We start from the raw sequence: 17,963 nt of genomic DNA, 5'->3' as shown, positions 1-17,963 counted from the left end.
CATGAGCTCTGTCAGTGGTGTTTTCTCTCTGCTGTGCTGGTGGTGTTGGAGTTTGGATGTGTGGCAGGCACCAGTGGTGGAGCAGTGCTCCGTGGCACTTGCATGGGCTTTGCCACATGGGGACTCGTGTGGCACAGTGGCCTCACTGCGCTTTGTTTGCACTTGGAGCAAAGCCCAACTTCTGGTTCTGCCACAGAACCTCTGAGAAGGGGGAAGAAGGTAAAAGTCACTGTAGTCCTGAATTGCTTTACAAAAGGTTTTCGTTCTTGCCTTTAGAACAGCCCTTCTAAACTGACCTGTGGTTTGCTCTAAACTTGATTATGTAGTCATGAATATTCATGTTTGTGCAGTATATAATAGTGAGGACTGTTGGCTGTAATGGTTTCTTCCTGATGAATTCAGGAAGAACTTCAATGTGGGCTTGTGCATTGTCCCAAAAATGAGATTGTGTTTAGATCTGCACTGCTTACACTGCCTTGAACTGTGTGCACTAGCAGGGATCTGCCTTGATTTAAAGACATGAATCCTCCCTCTCCACTTGATTTTTGTGACTAACATTTCACAGTAGAAGAAACCTTCAGGGGATTTTTCTGTCTAAATTAGTTGAACACTCCTTGAACAAATGTTACCAACTATGTCCATGCTGTTGATTTCATTTCAAAGAATCCCAGAGCAGGATGTTTTATGAATCCATGTGGAATGTAACAACATTTATCCTAAGCCATGTGTGATAGCTCAGAGACGTGTGGCATATTAGGGAGAATTAAAACACAGAGCTTAAGGAGAACAGGATGTCTCAGTTCTTTACATGGATATTTGAGCAGATTGTTGGCAGTGTTGTTTTGTGACTGCTCATGCAACTGGGCAGGAATCTTAGCTGGCTGGGAAATACTAAAATGTGGCTTTGAAACAAACTGTGATTTTTTTTGTTTTCCCTGAATGCTTTAAGTTGAAAGGTTTCATAAGCAGCCATAACGGAGATACATTATTTAAATCAGTGCAAAAGGTAAAGAGCAGCAGAACCTCACAAGTGGTGGTAATAAACCTCCCCTGCTTGGTTAGTCATTCAGGAGTTTGGACAGGAAAAGATTTGCTGGTTTGGGTTTAGTTTTTAATCCAAATGCTGAGAAGAAAACACTGTCATGTACATATTGAAAAGCTTTCCCACCTTTACTGAATTAATTTTTTGAATATACTAAAAGACAAATACGGGACTAGCAGTGTGGCAGTACATTTTGTACTGTACCCTGTGGTGCTCCTGCTTTGGGCAGCCAAGTTAACTCATGTTCTTTTGTCCTGGACTGTTGTGTTCTGCCTGGCCACACCTGGAGAGATCCTCCCAAGAAATACTCTAATATTGCTTGGCACACAAGTTTACCATCAAGGTCTGATTATCCAGAGTAAAATCCCACTTTGGAGATTAAAGGAAAACTAGGCATCTATGTTAGCAGTTACTTGTGTACTCTTCTCAGAAGAGTTGTTCCTGAAACTTGTGATTGAATTGCAGAAAGCAAAGGAGTAAAATGAAGGAAGAATATGGGTCTGATTTTCCATTAACAGTGTAGATGAGAATTTGGGAGGAGCTGATGCTCCTTAGTTAAGAAAACATTAAAATACATCAAGGAAAATACGAGTTCATTCAAACTCTGTCCCCAGCTTGGTTCCTCACAGAGGTAAGTATGAGATCCAGTGATCAGCAGAGGGGGCTGCTGCTGCAAGCAACTGGTTGTACAATTAATTTTATTAATGTGACGTTCTACACTCAAAATGAAAGTGATTCACACCAGACAAATGAATCTTCCATTCATTTATTCACATTGTCCATGGATTTTTGTACATGTCCTCATTGTAGCAGAACTAATGAAAACATTAACATACATGTTATGTAAAATTTAAGTTTCCACTGAAAAATTCAGAGCATTTTGAAATCTACTAACAACTAACAAATCATCACATTCAGCATCTTCATTGGATTTAGACTAGCTCATGCCACTTTAGATTGTTTAATGTCAGGTAATTTCTGCACACACGCACCAGCTACAAAATTTTATCAAATGCAAATAAGTTAAGGCATCAGAAAGGAAGTCTTTAACAACAGTTTAAATGTTACAGTGCTGCAAAGGGAGCTGAACTTCAGTTTTAATAGCAAAGCAAACCTCCTGATTGGTTTATGTTCTACAGTATGTTCATTTGAACTGTAAATTTAATTTAAACTTTCACATCCATCAACCAAAAGGGATTAAAGGAACACAGTGTTGCCCTCCCAAATAGATAATTTTGAATACATTACGAAAAAAAGCCCCACCCAAACAAAAAAAACACAAAACAACCCCCCAAAAACTAAACCTTGCATATTGCAATTTCATATTTTAAAATAAAATTCAAGCCAACTGTAATAATCTCCCTTAGAAATTATTCTGAGAATTAAAAGAAGCAGAGAGGTTTATTTTCCAGCTGAAACTTCAAAATTAGAGGAGGCAGAATGGATAAGACACTCCAACATCTACACACAGCTGGAACAGTGAAGGCATTAATGCAAATTGGGGCAGAAACTTGCATTTTAGTATCAGGTGTCTGATATCCAGCTGTTAAATCCATTACCAACCAAGACACAGGAATGCCTCCTTGAGCTGGAATTCTGATCAAAATTCTTTCCTTGGATAGCAGGTGCCAGTTTGTTATGAAGGCAGCAGTACACTGATGTCTGTGCTCTCCAAATTTGCTTTTTCATTTAAGGCCTTTATTTCTATGTAACAATCTCTGGCCTTTTACAGCATTTCTGTATTTTAGTATTTCTTAACCAGAAACTGAAGCATCATCAAAAATTTCTAACAGTGCTGGAAAAGGGCTGTGCTTTATACCTGAGCACCAAGTTTGTCAGTGTGTGACTGACTTTTCCTGCTTCATGATCCACATAATGGTACAGTCACCATGAATTGATTTTGCTTAAAATCTACTTTGCAGGGAAATTCTTCCCTGTTCTTTCAGAGGCATTTTTCCCCATGTAAAATGTTCAAAATTGTAGGTTTATGCATATATTTGACATTCTAATGAAGGTGACATCCCAATTTTTTTGTTCCCCTGGCTTTACTGATTAAATACATCCACAGAAGAATTCAGGTTTTACTTGCTACGATGGCTAGGGTAATGTTCAATTCTTTCCAAAACAATTCATTATTATTTTACTTATTTTTCCATTCACTCTGTGCCCTCTGCTTGGAAACAGGCCAGAGATGTACTGTCAGAACTGGGCCACATCCACGTGTGCCAAACCCCACAATTGGCCCTCTTCAGAAGCAAAGCATAAGGAAAGAAGTGTTAAGTTCAGTTTGTTGGTCCACGTTTCTAAGGATGGAGGAACAGTTCCAAGTCCATGGGCTTTTGGAAGTAAGCAAAGACAAGGCCAAGCTTTTATGGCCAGAGCTGTTCTTTATGGGATGTACAGCCAGAGCTCTGTCTATAAACCCTTCTGTACAGAGATGGGGTTAAGACACTACAGTCAAAAGACAAATGCAAAATTAACTGAGCCCTTGGACCAGAGCCTGGACTAAACTGTTAGGCAACGTTCTGCTTTTCATTCATACACATTTAGACACACCCTGGCAGCTTTGGGCCTCCAATTTAGGTAGCAGCAAGACTTTTTTTTTTAAAAAAGCCTTATTTTGAGGAAAGCAATGTCACTGACTTTTAATGGTTTAAATACTTAGCCAGATGCAAAAAGAAATCCCAAAAGGCACCAGTTTATTTTTCAAATATCTCCAATGGCATCTAAGCTCCCTTCCCACTCTAGTGTTAAAAATGCAATTCTTGTAGGCTAAGCGTGGCTGACATGTGAGCAAAGGCCTTTGTTTTGGAACTTTGGTAAACAGGGCTATAGGTAAAATCAAGATTTTCCTCCTTTTACTGAAGAGGGTAAGAAGGCCATAACCTGAATTGTGCAGTGAATTAGGCCTAGAGGCAGCTATTTGCTCCCCCCAGAGCAGGGGTGCAAGGGAGATGTGCTGCACCTCATTAAAGTGTTACTCCTTGTTCCTGCCCACAGGGTGCCACTCTGCTGCATTTCCAGGTCCCCTGTAGGAATTGTCACACTGGCTGTTTTTAGGGAAAGGGGTTTTCCCTCTGTGCCACGTTAGCCAGAGGCAAAGCGTGTTTGTTCCATCTCGCCAGAGCTGGTCAGGGTGACACAGCTAAGAGCAGTTCAAGTTTCATATTAACGTCAAGCTCTTGGAGAAGTCCCAGAGTTGGAAGCAAAGTAGAAAAAGTTACTAGGGAAGGAGTTTCCAGCAAACATTTGAAAAAAAGGAAAGGATTAAACCACCGAAACAGTCTGACAAAGCTGAGAGGGAAACCAAGACCAGAACGAACGCTCTGATCCCCAAATTATTGCCACTTGGTTAGTTTTATCACAGCTGAAAACTACGGTTACAAGTTACCCCATGCTCCCCACATGCAACAGAAAGCTTCTGCCAAGGCTGCACTCTGCTGCTTTACTTAATGCTTTTATCACATGGAAAAATCCATCCTGACACACACCCTTGTGCATGTATCTCCTGGCAGGGCCACAGGCAACAGAAAGGTCTTTAGAACTCCTGAAGTTTGGTGGTGGGGAGAGCTCTCTTCAGCCAAGTACCAGCAGCAGGAGAAAAGCTGGGTCTCAGGACTAGGGACAAACACCTGGGAAGGGCCACGTGGAAGTGCAGCCCTCTGCCTCTGACCTGTCAGAAGCCAGGGGATGCCAGTGTGTCCAAGATAAAACTGGCTTCCAGTTGTCTGCTTTACACTATTGCACATCATTCTCTTGTTGCTACAGTAGGAACAGAACTGACAGTTCCTCTGGAGGAACCACTCCTGTCAACAAGACTACACAAGCAAATTCTCTTTTAGGTATCTGCAGTCTCTGAGTCCTGAAAGCACGTGGCTCTCCAGCACAGTGGAGATCATCACTGGTGGGGTGCAGAACTGCCAGAGTCTAAAAAGTCACTCTTACCAGAATACAACACACCAATTCAAAATCTGCAGCCTAGAAACAGTTGCAACAGGTAAACTTGAACATCCTCCCTTCCCAAAACAGGAGACAGTTGCATTGTATTACAGTCTGTGAGGAAGCTCTGGTACCATGTTTTTGTACATTTCTGTCCATTTGGTCGACTGGTGCTAAAAAAAGATGCTTGGATTTACATCCATGTGCTTTATCCAGAGAAGTCCGGCATTTAGATACTGAAAATGAGGGAGAACAGTCCAAGACTTGTGTTCTATTAAAGCTTTTATTAGCTAGTTTAGCTTTTCCTCACATCATTTTTCCAGAATTCCTATAACAGTTCTTAATATCAGAGTAAAGAATTAAATGTTCAAGTGAAGTTAGGGAAGAAAAAAAGAGCAGCAGCAGTTTGGCAATAATTCCTCAAATTACCCACTGCAACTTCTTTAAGCCTCCTTTTTCTCCAGTAAGATTTTGTGCAACTCATCTGCATCCTCACTTGTTTTCACTCTTATTAGCATAGTGACAGGGACAGCTGGGTTCTTCTCGTCGATGGGTGGATTAGGAACACAAACTATAAGGACGTTGTTTTTTCCCGTTCTTGTGCATGGCATCTTGGGTGGAATTAGAACATTCAACAGTATATTTCCTGCATTTGAGGAGGGGAAAAATTATGATTAGCCATTTTCTAGCTGTTACTGTAATACAGGGTTAATATAGGTAGTAATTAGAGATTTAGGGTGGTGTTTGGAAGGAAGGCAATTCACAAACATCATGTGTGTTTGTCTTCTTTTTCCCTAAGCATCTGTACATGGCCATTGTTCTCAGATTTCTTTCCTCACTAGAAATGAGAAAATCTCTGCAAATACTGCATCCTCCTTTTTTAAATGGAGGAACCTGATATTAAAGGATGGTAGGGACACAAGGGAAAGGGAAGGGGGCAAGGGGAAAGCAGCAAATGAGAAATCCATTCCCAGTGCTTAGTTAATGCCAAATTACTCATTCTGACCACCAGAGGCAGTTCATATGCAGAAGCAAAATGTTCTGACACAGACAGACATGTTAATTTGGACAAACCAGGGTAAAACAGGCATTTTGTATCCCCAAGCAAGCATTAAAACCTTTTACTTCCTGCACTGCTTCAGGTGCTCTCTTTTGTAATGCTCACTAGAGGATCCAAGTGTTTGTCAGTATTTTAAATGATTTAGGGGAAAAAAAAAAGTAGAAAGGTTTTCACTAATTGTATCTGTTAATGCTGTGTAAAAAAGACCAAAAAGATCCTAATGCTCAGCAAGGAACTTTGACATCAGGACTCGTTACTGGGATAAATGTACTTACCTAAATTGGTATCTGCTCGTACTAAGAGTTGAGTTTTTTCATTTCCTGCTGGTTTTAAATGTAATGTTCCTACACCTTTTTCTTTAAATTCATTATCCTTTTTGTAGAACAGTTTGCACCTGTGGAGAAAAAAAAATAAATCCCAATCCTTGTTTGTGCAGCCATGTGGAGATGAAATACAAAGATATCTCCCAGGCACGTGCATCCATCTGACTCACAGTAACAGTAATCAGGATTTAACATGCTGTGGGTAACCTTAAATCTTTATTATTCCTGACCTTGCTTCATGTGCTAATGGACAGCACTTGCAGATCAAAGAGAATTATTTCTTTCAGTACTGAAATGATAAATGTGTTACTTCCAGGGAAAAGTATAAGGCACAGCAACCTCAGGGTCTGTGAGGAGCAATAAATGTAGGCTGCTTTTAAAATACACTAATTAGAAAGCCATAAGAACTTGCTGTATCATTCTGCAGTTATAAAAGGACTATAATGTACAATATATAAACATTTTTAAGTGAAACTCTAATAAACCTAAAGCCATTTTAATAAAGTAGCACACACCTTCTTTCAGATACAGCTAATGGCTTTTTGTAGGACAAGTTCTGTGCTGAGTGTCAAGCAGACATGCAATTAGCTGGACTACTGAACATACTTTGAAAAACTGCTTCTAGTAGAGCCAGTTTCATTTTGAGCTTAAAAGCACAACTTGTTCTCTCCTTTATATAATAATAATAATCAGCATTTTCCAACTGAAGTGTCTTATTTAAAGCTAAGCAAATCCACCTGGTGGATTTTCCAGCAGTACTGTATATGATTCCTGTGGTAAAGGCCCAAGGTCCTGCAATTTAACTGGACAAACCTGATGAAGGCAGAAATATCTTGACTTGTAAAAAAGCTGATCACATGTACAACACAAACTATTAGGGTTGTATTCAAGATACAGAAGAATTTTAGTAAGATCTTACACACTCCTGCATGTAAATAAATTTTTTTACAGGTTCATATCCTATGTGGATTCCTAACAAGCTTTATTAATTAGGAAGTCAGGAACATGTCATTAATTATGCACTGCAGTGGTGAAGAACAGCAACATGTAGGTATTAATTTTATTTTCCAAGTTAAACTCACTTACTTCTTGGAGTAGAAAGCATCATCTTCTTTTATTTCATTAACAATGACTTTTGGTGGCTCTTCTTCCTCCTCCTCCCCTCCTTTAAATAGAAAGTTTTAACATGTTAACTTTGTGAGCACAGATTTTGGCACTGTATTGGAAGTCCCTTATGCCCACCATGGTTGACATGGACACGTGGCTGGTCAGTGACAGCCAGAACTTTTCAGTCCATGTGTACTCTGCAGCAGCTTCAGCTACAGAAAAAAGTGTTGCTTGCTTTTCATTCAGCTCTTAAAGCAACTTCATCCTCACCTTCAGTTTAAGGGGGATGAAAATACCCAATCCATACCAAACAAGCAAACCCCAACAATACAAAGTTTAGTGAGTCAAAACCTTCTGTTTGAATGGAAACAGTTCTCCCATTTCAAAGACTGTGCTCCACAAATGGGTTCAAATAAAGCACAATAAATACTTGTAAGAGCCAGGTTTAATTTGGGGGAAGGCAATTAATTGCAGAATGACAGATAAGAGATAGTGGCAGATGATGCCTTTCCAGCCCCTTCAGCTGCTGGGATTTCTATCAGCCTATTGTCCCAGGCACTCTGTAACTGTTGGCTTTACAATCTATTAAGTAAAATGGACTAAATTGTTCTGTATTGCAAGGTTTTTACTGCAGGGATCCTTGATAAACCTACAAGGAAAAGTAGTGGGATTGAGAAGTCCAGCAGGCTCAAAGGTGAACATACCAGCTGCTTGAAATTTCATCAGTTCAAGTCCTGTCCTCAGATAAAAGATTATATTATATATTATTTTACATAAAGTATAAATCTGACAGAAGTATGTAAGTCTGGATAAGCACATACTTCTGGTGCTGCTTACATAAGGCTGGGTTCTCCCAATTAGGGGTATAATTCTGCACTTTCAAATTCAAGAATGATGATGATCACACAATACAGAATTTCCTGAGCTGGAAAGGACCCACCAACATCATCCAGTCCAACCCCTGTCCCTGCACAGACACCCCTCAATCCCACCCTGTGCATCCCTGAGAGCGTTGTCCAAACGCTCCCGGAGCTCTGGCAGCCTTGGGGCCGTGACCATTCCCTGGGGAGCCTGGGCAGTGCCCCACACCCTCTGGGGAAGAACCTTTCCCTGAGATCCAACCTAAACCTCCTCTGCCACTACATCATGCTATCATCTCAGTGAACTTAATATTGCATTTTTTTAGTATTCTTAAGTCACATAAACTCACAGGCGACCATGAAAATAACTATAAATAGAAATACACAGAATTTACCTTTGTCATCGCTATTGCCACCATCTGTCTGAGCTTCCAATACACTGGTGGATGCTGCAGCGACAGACTTAGCCTGGTTTGCATCTTTTCCAAACAAACCTGAATTCCCAGGAGAAAATGAGAAATTACTAAGTGTTCCTGAACCAAGGGAACCCAGAACAGAACTGTCAACGCTCTTGCCAAAATTAAACGAGACAGTTGATGTAGATCCTAACAATGGGTCTCTTTTTTCTGACGCAGCTTCTGGTTTTTTGTCGGAGGTGTCCTCAGTTTTGCTGTTGAACAAAAACGTGGGGCCTTGCTGAGGCTTTGAGCTCCCAAAGACGGGGGCGGCGCGCGGGCCGGGGGTCTTGGCGCTCTCGTTCTCGGAGCCGCTGTCGCTGCTGGCTGCGTGCTGCTGCTCGATGCTGGCCAGGTACTGCTCGTAGTCCCTGAAGATGGGGCTCAGGTCGCACAGGGGGTTGCTGTTCACGTGCTTCACGATCCAGTCCCGCACGGAGCAGTTGAGAGCTGCCAGCTGCTTGTGGTAGGCGCCCGAGGCGGGCGCTGCGCCCGCGGCACTGCCGGAGGAGCAGGGCTGGCCGCCACCGTTGGCTCTCGGGCTCGCCACCTTTTTATCAGCAAACACAGGGGCAGTGGGGCCATTGGACACTGGGGCGCCTGTTACAAGGAAAATCACAATTACACAATTTCCTGAGCTGGGAGGGACCCACCAGGATCATCCAGTCCAAGCCCTGGCCCTGCACAGACACCCCAACAATCCCACCCTGTGCCTCAGAGCGTTGTCCAAACGCTCCCGGAGCTCTGGCAGCCTTGGGGCCGTGACCATTCCCTGGGGAGCCTGGGCAGTGCCCCACACCCTCTGGGGAAGAACCTTTCCCTGATAACCAACCTAACTCTTGTTCTATTAACAAGCTCTTCTTGTTTTAAAATAACACAGCGCAGATGCTTTGCTGACCTAGTGAGAAATGTGGCTTAGAACCCTTTTTTCCCCAGAAAGCACAGCTCTCTTAAAAGCCTAACTAACATGCTCAATATTTCTTAATGAAATCACTCATCCTTAGTCAGCTGAGCTCCTTCTTTTGGGTCACCACACTGTGCCTCAGGTACTGCCATGCCAGTGAGCAGACCCAAGTTTTAATTTAGACAAGTAGGTTAGGGATAGACAAAGTAGATGAAGCACACTGGTGTATAAAAAAAATCCAAAGACATCTTGTACACCACATTAAAAACCCCACGTTTTATATATTGCCAAAATCTCCAAAATCCTACAAAAATCTAACTTTAGCAAGCTGTAACACTTATTAAACCAAAATACTCAACTTATCTCTTTCCATTTGTGCTTTAAACCACCCTGAGTGCACTAACCCATAATTTTACAAGCTTTTGAGCACTTCTGTATAAAAAACCCTAAGAAGCAAACTAGAAAAATTCTCATTGAATATTTCAGTTTTCCTTAATTCATTCAAGCTCACTGAAATCAAAGTTACTCTAAACTTCCAACTCCACCATTTCTATTCTATGGCATAGTGACTCCAAAATTCTGTGGTGGCAGGGTCAACATTTCTGCATCTCCAGCACAAAGGGACAGAATTAATATTGCTCAGGGAATTCCAAAGCATGAGAGCTCAACTTGCCAAAGTATTTCAAATGTCTTAATTAAAACAGATAAAATTATAGTAAGACTGTTTGCAACATCAGATATACAAGGAAAAAAAGATGGAGACTTTAGCTATGCAGCATGCATTTTGGATTTAAATTCAAGGAACTGGGACATGTTACCAGATGCTTTATACCTTTTAAAGATTGCCTTCCATTTCCATCTGTGCCTAGAAAACTTTTACCTCCAGTATTAGAAATATGAATTTAGTTGCCACCTCTTTAAATTGCATGCATGTGAAAACTTGTCCCTCCAGCACTCTGTAATATTAAGAAATCTTACAAAGAGGTATAAAGTCTCAAAACCTTAAAACACAACTATAAGATGGTCTAAATTTGTTTTTTCACTACCAAAATAAGATTTTATGACTGAATTTTTAGATTTTACGACTGAAGGTGTTGATAAATATCTATGCTTATTTAAAACTTACCAAATGCTGACTGTGTTTCAGAGGTGCTCTTCAAACTGCTGAAAGGAGGAGTACTCGAGACACTGCTGCTTCCATTGGACAGCCCTTCCAAAGGCTTCACTCCTGCACCATTCCCAAATCCACTGAAGCCACCTCCACCTTTTCCAGAGGGCAACATAAAGCCTTTAAACCCTTTAAAAGCTCCTCCACTTTCAGACTGGGGAGAGAAAAAAAGAGACACAACCATTTACATACATCTTCTCCACACAGGTCATATCCTCACTTAATGTTCCTGATATCCTTGGTTTATTTTTCCCGAGTTCAGCATTGTCATTCCAGGCATTACTGTGTCAGCTATGCAAACAAAATTAACAGCTTCCTTTATGACACACTCTGCTACTGTTTTTAAACGACTCAGATGTTTGGTATGAAAATAAACTGGGTCTAGGATGTGGATACTTGGAAGCTGTTCAGAGCTGTGGATGTGTTTGCTGCCTATTAGACATTCACAGCATCCTGTTTTCTTTAAAGAATTACACAGGATTATATAATTTCTGGTTTATTTTCAAACACTTTTAGCATTTACAATGGCAACCATGAGCCCAATACTTTAATCCACTCATCACTCTGGAGTCACCTATGAAATCTCTTGTGATTTACCCCAAATATTCCAATATTTGGGGTAAAGACTGTACCTCACCACAGAACATCTGTCTCTGCAACCTTTTCCTTACCCAGTTCTGATCACTGTCTTTGCAACCATATTATTTTATGGTATAGATTCTTACACGTTTCTAAAAGACAAAGTATGATTAACATGCAAATAAAGCACTGCAGCTTCTAGGTCTTTGGAGGTCATGAACTTTTACTACTGGAACTGTGCTGTCTTTTCCAGTGCAGTGCTCTGCTTCTCATTCCTAGGTAGGCATTCTTATTTTGTTTCTCTCTGATCAGTCTCCCCTTTGTCTCTGGACATTCCAGTTAAACTGCTCTTTTCCACTGCAGCATTCTGCTTGCTCCATGTAGGAACATCAATAAGTTTCAAGTTTACCTTTTTGTAAATATTTCACAGGTTTCTTACACAACTCCAGCTGTCCTGTCACCTGTTCTGTGTTTTAGACTTTGAATTAACTCTATCCCAGCCTGTTGTCCTGGTTTTGGCTGGGACAGAGTTAATTTTCTCCCCAGTATCTGGTCCAGTGGTGTGGTTTGGGTTCAGGGTGAGAAGAATGTTGATAACACAAGGATGTTTTAGTTGGCACTGAGCAGTGCTCACTGCAATCAAGGCCTTCTCAGTGTCTCATGCTGTGCCAGCGAGCAGGACACAGGAGCTGAGAGGGAGCACGGCCAGGGCAGAGCCCTGAACACAGAATGGCATGGCCAGCACAGAAACTGGAGAGAGGTGCCTGGGAGCAGCTAATTGCTGCTCAGGGATGGGCTGAGTTCTGTGGGTACTGAGCAGCTGTCCTGTGCATCACTGACTTTCCCTGGGGTTTATTTCTTTCATTTTGTTGGATCCCTTATCATCATCATGGTATCTCAGTCATTAAAGTGTTCTTATCTCAACCCAGGGGTTTTATCCTTTTTTCCAATTCTCCTCCTCATCCCACAGGAGGAAGAGTGAGGGCCTGCATGGTCCTTAGCTGTCAGCTGGGGTTGCAGTACACCAGCCCTTCTGTGAGCTCTAGCAGCCTGCTCCCAGGCTCCTGACTGCTGCAACCCCTTTGGTCCCCTTTATCATTCTGTTTTCCCTGTTCCATTTGCCCCTGAATCTCTCCTGCTCAAGCTGTAGTTTATGTTTTGCATCCCCTCTTTCCAGTACAATCCTTTATTTAACTGCATCCTCTCTACCACATTTGTGGCTAAAACTACTCAAGGCATTAGTGGGCTAAGACAGCTTCCTCATTGACAGTGCCTGGACTGCAGAAGGAAAATCAAAAGCACAGGAGAAGGGTGTGCAGCTCCTCACTGTGCTTAGTCCCATCCAATCCTAGAGCAATCTGTGCAACAGGTAAAGCTCCAGGCCTATTTCTAACATGATGCATGCCCTGTTCAAAGGATGTCTGGGAAAAATATAGAAACAACAAGGAATCTGTCAAACATTTCTGAAAGGACAACGATTTGACTGGACTGGGTTAATACTTTCACTGGGACTAAACCTGGCTAAAGGCCAACCTCCTTTCAATTTCCAATTTGTTACTGCAAAGAGTAGATGGCACTAAAGCTCTTGACAGGGAGGGAGAAAAAAAAAGCATCAGCATTCTTAACAAAAGACATGTTTTTCATGCTCAGAGCAGTTTAGTACTTGGGTGTTTTCTAATATAGCTTCTGACTTCCCGCAGCCCTTCAGTATGGCTAAGCAATAACATTGCTTTTCCATATTTTCATCTCTGCAAAAAATTGAAGTTTTACCCATTTACAAACCACATTGTGTCTGAAACACTCCCTATTTTTACTTCAAAAATATGCAAGAACACCCTCCTCACCCAGTCACACTAGGGTTACCCTTTTTTTGCCTTAGCATGGAACACTAAAGCCAAAATTCCTGTGCACCTATGAGCTGGTGAGTTGAAACGATGACTTTATTCAGCATCACTTACAAACCCAAGGAAGTAAAAACCTGAGCATGCTGTTGTATTTTTGTAACTGAGTAAAACCCCAGCACTGATGTTCAGTGACTGCATTACCTCTGAGCCAACGTTCCTGCGCTTCGCTTTTTTAATTGCTCTGTTCTTCAGGACCTCCTCACTCGCCACTGAGAATGTTCCCACCTTGAGGAAGAAGCATGGGATCATTAGTGGAATACTCAAAACACAAAACCTGACACCGGGGTCAGGGTTTGAACACAACTGCTACCAAACAAACAAGGGAAGAAGATAAAACCAACTGTCATTAGCTTGCCAGCTACCTGAACTTGAGTTGATACTTGGAAAACTCTTTCTGGTTCTGCACTACATTTTTTCTCTTTGTGCTATCCCTGTTTTATTACAACAAAAAATGTAAATTTTGCTTTGCTTTTTTAAAACACAGCTCTAAGCTCTCTCTGCTGAAGGGAATCTGTCAGTAATCCAGTTTGGAGCAGATATATGGAGATCCAGGCTCTAAGGCAACCTCCTGTAGTTCAAACACTAGCAAGGACAGCTAATGGCTCAGTACTGCCCTGCAATAAATGAGGAAATGAAGGTTTCTTACATTCAAATTCCTGCAAGAGTCAGTTTTCTTTCTTGCATTTACAGGCCTAAGCATTTAATACTTTTAGTTGGACAAAAACTGAACCAGATTGTTTAAACATGAGCCACAAGGAAGTGTGAGACATTAAAGGTGAAAATCTCTTTTTACAATCAGGTGAAACATACCACTTGAACTATTTGCCTAATTCCTCTGGCAGTGTGGGGACATTGAGCTAAAATTAACACAGTTCTGAAATTAACTCTTACTGACCCTCAAAAAAAAAATACCGGAGGCATAAAGAGCATTTATCTCCAGAAATCAAATCTGCTTTTCCTGACAATTCAATAAATACCTATCACACATTTGAAGAGCATTTTAACAAGCCTGGGGTTCCCTCTAGGAACATGAAGTTCCTTTCCTCAGAACCACTGATGTAAGTTTAATTCCTAAAAGCTGCTTTGCTATACGGTCTGCATAATTGGAAGCTTTATACAAATAATTTTTAAAAATCCACTTCTACAAAATTGTATTTAATTGCTACCATTTTAACCAGTTCTACTGTATGTTTTGTGCACAAGATGCACAGCAAATGTAAACAGCTACTCTGCTACCTGCAGGGGTGCACAGGGAGGTAACTAATGTGTGTTTTACCTCTTCAGCTTCATCCTCCTGGTCCCAGTTTCGGTCCGTCAGTTCCTTCTCTGCAATTCTCTTTGCCATTTTTCCACACCTGCGTGGAAGAAACAAAAAAATCCTTGAAAGAATTGCACAGAAATTAAATTCTAAGTAGCAGCAATCTTCAATTTGTATTCTTGGAACAAAAAAAAACCCAGGAATTGCAGCTCATGTAGAAGCAGGTCAAGATTGGAACGACAATTGAAAACTAAGTGTTGTGGCAAAAACAATCAACAGCACTTGAGGTTAAAGTTGTGGTGATCAGCCATATTCAATCATAAATTAAAGTAACAGTAGAAATGTACAGTTCAGTTATGGGATACACTTTCTTTAGCAGCTGGAAAAATTCCTTTCAGAACTGTAACCCATCTACTCTCATTCTAAAGGGCTACAAAAACCCCAAAGCTCTAAAACTTTCCATATTCCACTCCCCATTGCTGCCTCAGGATAGCCATGTAAGCAGCAAGAAAAAAGCAAATTGCTTTATGACACCTAAAACAAATACTAATGAGGACCCACTGAATCAACTGAGCAGAGAAGACAATGGTCTGTCTCCTTTAAAAAAAATGGATTGGTAGGCCATTACTAATTTGAAAAAAAAAATACAGATAAATGAGATTAGCTTTCCTACAAAGGACACATAAGGCATGCCATGGATTTTAGAGCAATTACTGTAAGTAGAGAAATCATCATTTTTCTGGTTATCTCTGTGATGTAAAGCAAAATCAGCTTTGCAGAAGGAATGTCTGTAACTGTTCTGAGTCCCCTTTTATTAGAGTACAACTTATAAACTGTGTACAAAACCAAAGCAAGAAAATGTGCTAGCTGGATTCAACCTGGAAACCCTGGCAAGTAATCACACTACTGGAATTTTACGTGAAAAAAGAGAGTTTTTACTAACTATGGTTATATCTTCTGACACTAAATATGAAAACTTTCCAAAGGAAATATGTAGTTTTGTTGCAATTTAAATCTCAAGCAAGCCCAAAAAATTAAAACTCTTCCAAAAACTCCCTTGGGTTTGTGATTAAGACCTGCCTAGAATAAAAGAAGAAAAAACAATTCCTCAAATAGCTGAATTACAGAACTAGAAATTGTAACACCACATTGTTACAGGGTGTCTTGTTTATATATTGAAACGTTTTAGAACAGTAAATCCAGCAACACAACAGTAGTGGAGATTACATGTGCAAGTCCTGAATTTTTTCTGACACATATCACAAATAAGGTCAAGTTACCAGAGCATCTGCTAAGTAAAGATTGGCCTGTATATATACATATTTAAATGCCCTAATCAACACTGTCCTGAAAGCAGACATCCTTGCTTGATCCCTGGGAGACTATTTCAATCTGACCCATTGAAAAGCTAAAAAATAAGTTATTTTAAAGTCACCTTTTTTTTAAATTATTCTTTCACTGCTGTATTTTAATATAGACTGTATTATATTATGTAATATATTTAAATTTTAGTTTTTAATTTATAATAAATAAAAGCGTTCTGTATCTATATTCTACATATATTCACATTATGCATATACTATAATATTATTTAAATGTATTCGTTTGATTATTACATTAAGTATTTAAGTTATTGAACGAGCACATTAACTACAAAGCCTGTCCCCCACCACAAGAGGGAAAAACCTCCTCAACTTGGCCTCCAGGCTGTGTTTACAGTTCCTCTTCAAAAGCACTGCAGAGGGTCTGACACACAATAATCTAACACGAATCTAACAGAGAGCCTGAAGTGTCTATTCTACCCCGTGAAACAAGAACCAACACAAGCCTACATCTGGCTGGTGCTCGCAAACTTCACCAAGTTTTAGGAGCGCATTTTCTGAACAGGCTGAGATAGAAGTATTTTGAGAAATATATCAAAGAATTCCAGAATATCCTGAGCTGGGAGGGACCCACAGGGATCACTGAGTCCAAGCCCTGTCCCTGCACAGACACCCCTCAATCCCACCCTGTGCATCCCTGAGAGCGTTGTCCAAACGCTCCCGGAGCTCTGGCAGCCTTGGGGCCGTGACCATTCCCTGGGGAGCCTGGGCAGTGCCCCACACCCTCTGGGGAAGAACCTTTCCCTGAGATCCAGCCTAACTCTTGTTCGATTAACAGGCTCTTCTTGTTTTAAAATAACACAACGCAGATGCTTTGCTGGCCCACAGAGATGCGCCCAGGAGCGCCACTGCTCCCTTTAGCGCAGCCGTGCTCAGGCGAGGCTTCGCCGGAGCCTTGCAGGGAGCAGCCTCAGCCGAGTCCCGAGGGGCCGGAGGGAGCGGAGCCGGCTGCCGGGCCCGGCGGTGTCGCTGCGGTGTCGCTGCGGGTCCCGGCGGGAGGAAGCGGAAGCCGGATGCCGCCGGGGCCACCCCGCGGCCCCGTCCCCGCGGAGCCGCCGTTCCGCTTCCACTCCCGGCTCCGCTCGCTCCGTCCCGGGGACGCCGCGCGTTCCCCGCACACCTCACACCGCCATCGGCGCGTTCCGCACCGCACGAACCCGCCCCGCCGCGGCCCCCTCGCAGCCCCGCCGCCTCCATCCGCGCCCGCCCCGCCGTGCCCGGCCACCCTCGCACCCCCCGCGTGCGGGACCCGCCGCACTCACTCGCTCGGGCGGGCGGTTCTCTCCCGCCGCGCTGCGCTGCGGGGCCCACGCTGCGGCGGGCGGCAGGCGGGGTCTCCTCGCAGGCTTCCCGGCCCCGGGGCGCGCTCAGCATCCCCCGCTGCAGCCCCGCAATCCGCGATGCCGCCCGGCCCGGCCGCTCTCGCTCCGTGTCCGCCGGGAGACGCGGCTCCGTGCTGCCCAAGCCGGGAACGCCGCGTCCGCCGCCGGCCCGCGCCCGCCCGCACCGCGCGTGCGCGCGGCGGGCAGCGGGGCGGGGCCGGGGCGGGGCCGGGGGCGGGGCTGCGGTCCCGCCCGCGGCCGCAGGGGGCGCCGTTGGCGGCGCGGCTCACGTGACTTCCGGCGGCAGCCGCGGTCTCGGCAAACGCGCCCGAAACGTCGGGAAAAACAAACCCTGAGGGCGTGCGGTGTCTGAGGGTCTGCGTCACTTCATCCTTGGCCGCGATCCCTCTGTGCGTGCCCGGCAAAATTCGGCCTCCACACAGAAGCTGATAAAAAACTTTCTCGCCTGTTTATACATTCTTATCAAATTAATGTTCACTGTTACGAAATTATATAATTCGTCATTTCCAACAGGGGAGGCGCCTCAGGGCGGCTGGGTCCCTGAGGGGCGGCCGTGCCCTGGGTTGTCACGGGCTATCCTGCTGCCGCTGGTTCAATTTTCTCGTTAATTTTTAATAATTGTTTTAATTAATACTAATC

General features: G+C 42.9%; 1 protein-coding gene across 1 annotated transcript; it reads right to left on the bottom strand.

Annotated features, from left to right (window-relative positions):
* Positions 1 to 5,245: 5,245 nt before the first annotated feature.
* NUP50 (nucleoporin 50) lies at positions 5,246 to 17,513 on the bottom strand. Its single transcript, XM_063395281.1, has 8 exons — positions 17,244 to 17,513; positions 14,618 to 14,696; positions 13,483 to 13,566; positions 10,817 to 11,012; positions 8,727 to 9,386; positions 7,451 to 7,529; positions 6,317 to 6,435; positions 5,246 to 5,627 (listed from the first exon to the last, which is right to left on the bottom strand). The coding sequence occupies exons 2-8, from the start codon at positions 14,684 to 14,686 to the stop codon at positions 5,425 to 5,427; spliced, it is 1,410 nt and encodes a 469-aa protein (XP_063251351.1). The 5' UTR covers positions 14,687 to 14,696; positions 17,244 to 17,513; the 3' UTR covers positions 5,246 to 5,424.
* Positions 17,514 to 17,963: the final 450 nt, after the last annotated feature.

The sequence above is a fragment of the Prinia subflava genome, chromosome 4, assembly GCF_021018805.1.
Source record: "Prinia subflava isolate CZ2003 ecotype Zambia chromosome 4, Cam_Psub_1.2, whole genome shotgun sequence".
Taxonomy (NCBI): domain Eukaryota; kingdom Metazoa; phylum Chordata; class Aves; order Passeriformes; family Cisticolidae; genus Prinia; species Prinia subflava.
Note: the sequence above shows the minus strand (reverse complement) of the source record. Positions and strands in the feature narration are given on the sequence as shown.

Excerpts from the sequence above, each read along its gene's own strand:
- NUP50 (XM_063395281.1), bottom strand. The coding sequence starts at position 14,686 with ATGGCAAAGAGAATTGCAGAGAAGGAACTGACGGACCGAAACTGGGAC. Across the intron at positions 7,530-8,726 it reads TGGCAATAGCGATGACAAAG|GAGGGGAGGAGGAGGAAGAA; the intron begins GTAAATTCTGTG and ends TTCTATTTAAAG. Across the intron at positions 6,436-7,450 it reads GATGCTTTCTACTCCAAGAA|GTGCAAACTGTTCTACAAAA; the intron begins GTAAGTGAGTTT and ends TTTTCTCCACAG.